General features: G+C 48.3%; 1 protein-coding gene across 1 annotated transcript; it reads left to right on the top strand.

Moving 5' to 3' along the window:
• TMEM229A (transmembrane protein 229A) lies at window positions 337-2,458 on the top strand. The gene has a single exon (XM_003134723.4). It carries the CDS (start codon window positions 375-377, stop codon window positions 1,485-1,487), a length of 1,113 nt encoding a protein of 370 aa, XP_003134771.1. The 5' UTR covers window positions 337-374; the 3' UTR covers window positions 1,488-2,458.

Genomic DNA, 3,620 nt, shown 5'->3' on the forward strand with positions numbered 1-3,620 from the left:
GGGTTTGCGCAAGCCTCTGCGTTCCTCCCCGCGGCCCCGGCGCCACCGTCCCTTGCCGGGCCTCGGCGCCCGATAGGCCGCGCAGGGTGAGCGCGGGCGCCGGCCGGCGGCTCCTCTCCGGGGACCGGAGGCAAGGGCGCGGCGGGGCCGCGGCGGGGGGACTCCGCGAGTCGGGCGGCCAGCGCTTCCCCCGATCGCAGGAGCCCGGGCCGCCGCCCAGCCGCGGCCGGGACGGAGCTCCCCGCGCGCCCCCCGGGGGCCGGCAGCGGCCGGGAGGCGGCGCGGGGCTCGGCCTCTCGGCCCCGCAGCTCCGCGCACCGGGCGGCGGCGGCGGCGGCGGGGCGGGCTCGGGCGCCCGGGCAACCTCCGAGCCGATGGCGGGCAGCGACGCGGACGACCAGGGTCCTGTGCCGAGGGGCTGCGCGGCGCGGCGTCCGGGAGCCCCCGGAGGGCAGGGAGGCGAGGCTGCCGCCAGCCGCCGGGAGCCGCTGTCCACTGCTGAAGTGCCGGACGAGGGTGGTGAGCTGCCCGCCTGGATGCGCCTCTACTTCTACGGGATGCACGGGATCACCCTGGACGTGCTCGTGTCCTCGGCGCGGCGCTTCGCTCGCAGCCCAGACCTCCGGATGCTGGGCTTCTCCTCGCCTTACCGCTGCCTCCTGCACTCGCTCACCCATTTCGCCCTGGAGAAGGTCTATCTGCAGCAGCGGCGCTGCCCCAGCGCCTTCGTCTTCAATTTCTTCCTCTACCCCTCGGCCCACGTGGGGCTGCAGACCCTGGCGGGCCAGGCGCGGCTGCTCAGCCTGGGCGGCCGGCCGGGGGGCGCAGCAGCTCTGGGGGCGCTGGATTTGGCGCTGCAGTACATGCTAGCGCTCTACCACTGCCAAGTGTTCCTGAAGCGTTTCCTGCGCTTGCGGTACCAGGGGCAGCAAAGGCAGCAACAGCCGCGGGATGCTCCTCCCGCCCCTCCAGGCACCCGGGCCCCTCAGGCAGCTACTGGCCGGCAGCTGCGACCTCGAGGCCCCAGGGGCGCCGGGGCAGCTCCCAGCCAGGGACTGCCGGACCTGCTCCGATTTCTTTTCTTCGGGATGCACGGCTTTTTGGATGAGATCTTCTTCACCTTCTTCTTTAACCTGCTGGGGCAGGGAGACGGGACGACCAGCGGTCACACGTCGCTTTGGTCCTTCTTTATGTATGGCAGCTGCAGCTTCGTGGTAGAAAAGCTCTACTTCCACCTGCACTACAGTCGCGGCTGGGGCACCTGGAAGCGAGTGCCCTTCTACGTGATCTTCATTTACGCGTGGGAGTTGTCCTGGGGTCTGGGACTCCGCACTTGGGGCGCTTGTTCCTGGGACTATTCTCACTATCCGCTCAATTTCATGGGCCTTATCACCCTGATGTATTTACCTGGTTGGATATTCCTTAGTGTGTACCAGGACCTGCTTTCCAACGTGTTGTGGCGGGTGCAGTATATACCAACTAACTAAGAAACAAACAAAAAAAAAAAAAAAAAAAAAAAAAAAAAAAAAAAGAGAGAGAGAGAGAGAGAGAAAGAGAAAGAAAAGGTCCCTCAATTCCGATGAATGAATGCGATTTATTTCTACACATTTAAAACGGAGTGGCTTGGTTTCTTTTCTTCTTTAGCCTTTTAATTTTTATACATTTTACTAAACTTTTCCAACTTGTTTAGTTTTTCTATTAGGAACCTATGCGTAATACTACAATACTTTGAAATATTGCTGGAAACGCAACTCAGAGTACTTATTTCGTCAGTATTTTAAAACCCTCACTAGCCCAAATAGCAAAACCATCATACCTTAACATCAGAAAGCTGTGGTACTCATTTATTTGGGTGTAGGTGAGCGATAGCTACTATTTTTTTTTTTTTAAGAGACCAGTCATTCATGTCAGAGACCAGTAATTTTTACAAGATTTGGCAAAATGTTCTGATTTAATGATTAGTTTACTTAATTTTAACCCAAGGTCATTTTAATTCCTTGCCATATTTACCAATGAATGATTAAACTCAGTGTCACATATTCCTGAAACTACAGTTAATAGCTCTTAAAGTGCCTCCGTCTAGCACACAAGGAAAAAAAAAAAACAACTGACAAATTTGAAAACACATCCTGTGAATCAATTTTTAGATGAGAAATCTTTTCTAGCAACTCAGACAGGTAACACTGTGTTAAGATATTTCAACTCCATCCTGGAAATGATTGCTTTCCAATGTGGGTTAGCCTTAAATGCCAAATGTGTTACCTTTAATCAGATTCTCTGTTATCTTTGGCTGTAAATTTTTGTTTCTGTGTAATAATGTAAAGTGTTTACCTTACATGTACAAGGGCAAAGCAAAATTCTATCACCTTCAATAGTGTTCTAACCATACTGTCTCTGCTACATGGAGCTTCAAGAGTGGAAATAGTTCCATGGAATAAAATGAACTGTAATACTCATCCTAATTGCATCAGCCCTAATTGTTTTCTGAGAATACAGATATGTGTTTTAAGCCTATTTCTGCCATGGCTCACCTGTAAATATTTTTCTGTTTTCTTCTGGGCCCATACTGAGTTCTTGGGCCAAGCCCGGTGGGGTAATATGCATTATAAATCATTAAGAGCTTTTTGGTGATTCTTTATTAATGTCTGGAAGCTCAAAAGTTAAATGAGATGATGTAAATCATTTTAAAAAATCATGTCTAATCAATTAATAATGTACTTTAAGATTGTTTGCTGTTTTTATTATATTTAGAAAAGACAAGGAGAATTGAGCAGGCTCAGCCAAGGATGACTCATACTTTCTCAGTTTTCATTACAAAGATAATTAGGAAAACTTACAGTATATACAAATGATTATATATTTCTATTCAGATTATTAACTTACTATTCTATGAAAAAGACTTCTGTTTTTTTAAAACTGTTTTCTATGGTAGTAAAAATAAATATATATTTAGATTTGATTAGTCAGGCATAGCTCTGAGAATGTTACATGATTTTAATCTACTTTCAGAAGCTGTGAGCTAAATCGTAAGTAATGCTTTATGATAAACCCCACCTGTGAAATAGATCCTGTCACATGGATTGTTTTGGCCAGTCAGAGCTTGAGTTGAAACTGTTAAAGGTAAGCTAAATGTTTGCAGAGAGTAAAAGTGTCACTTTGTCACTCTGAAAACCTGAGGAGAAAAAAGTATACATATGGACACTAAAGTTAGTCAGACACTGAGCAAAATATTTATAATTCAGATATGTCACATGTGCATGACTCTGAGTTAAGGGTGGCACTACTTCACATCACACATTCCTGTGAAGACTTCACCACATCCATGGCTTCTGGAACACATCCTAAATGTACATATTGCCTCTTCTGTCCACACGTTGCTTCTCAGCCTTGCTTACTTGCTTACCAGTATTCTCAGGGTCAGAAATCCACCCGGAAGTGGGAAAGTCTGCTATTTTGTTTGTTTGCTTTTAATGTTAATCCTATTTAAAGGAAAGGTCAAGATTTCTCATCCATTCATTTCATTCAAGAAATAGTTCATGTGAATCTGCTATTTGTCAGGCACTTGCCTGGACTTGGCAGTGACCCAACACAGACAAAATCTCTGTCCTGATGAAGCTCAT

This window comes from Sus scrofa, chromosome 18 (assembly GCF_000003025.6).
Source record: "Sus scrofa isolate TJ Tabasco breed Duroc chromosome 18, Sscrofa11.1, whole genome shotgun sequence".
Lineage (NCBI taxonomy): Eukaryota > Metazoa > Chordata > Mammalia > Artiodactyla > Suidae > Sus > Sus scrofa.

What these genes read in the sequence shown, in the direction of transcription:
- TMEM229A (XM_003134723.4), top strand. Translation starts at nt 375, where the DNA reads ATGGCGGGCAGCGACGCGGACGACCAGGGTCCTGTGCCGAGGGGCTGC.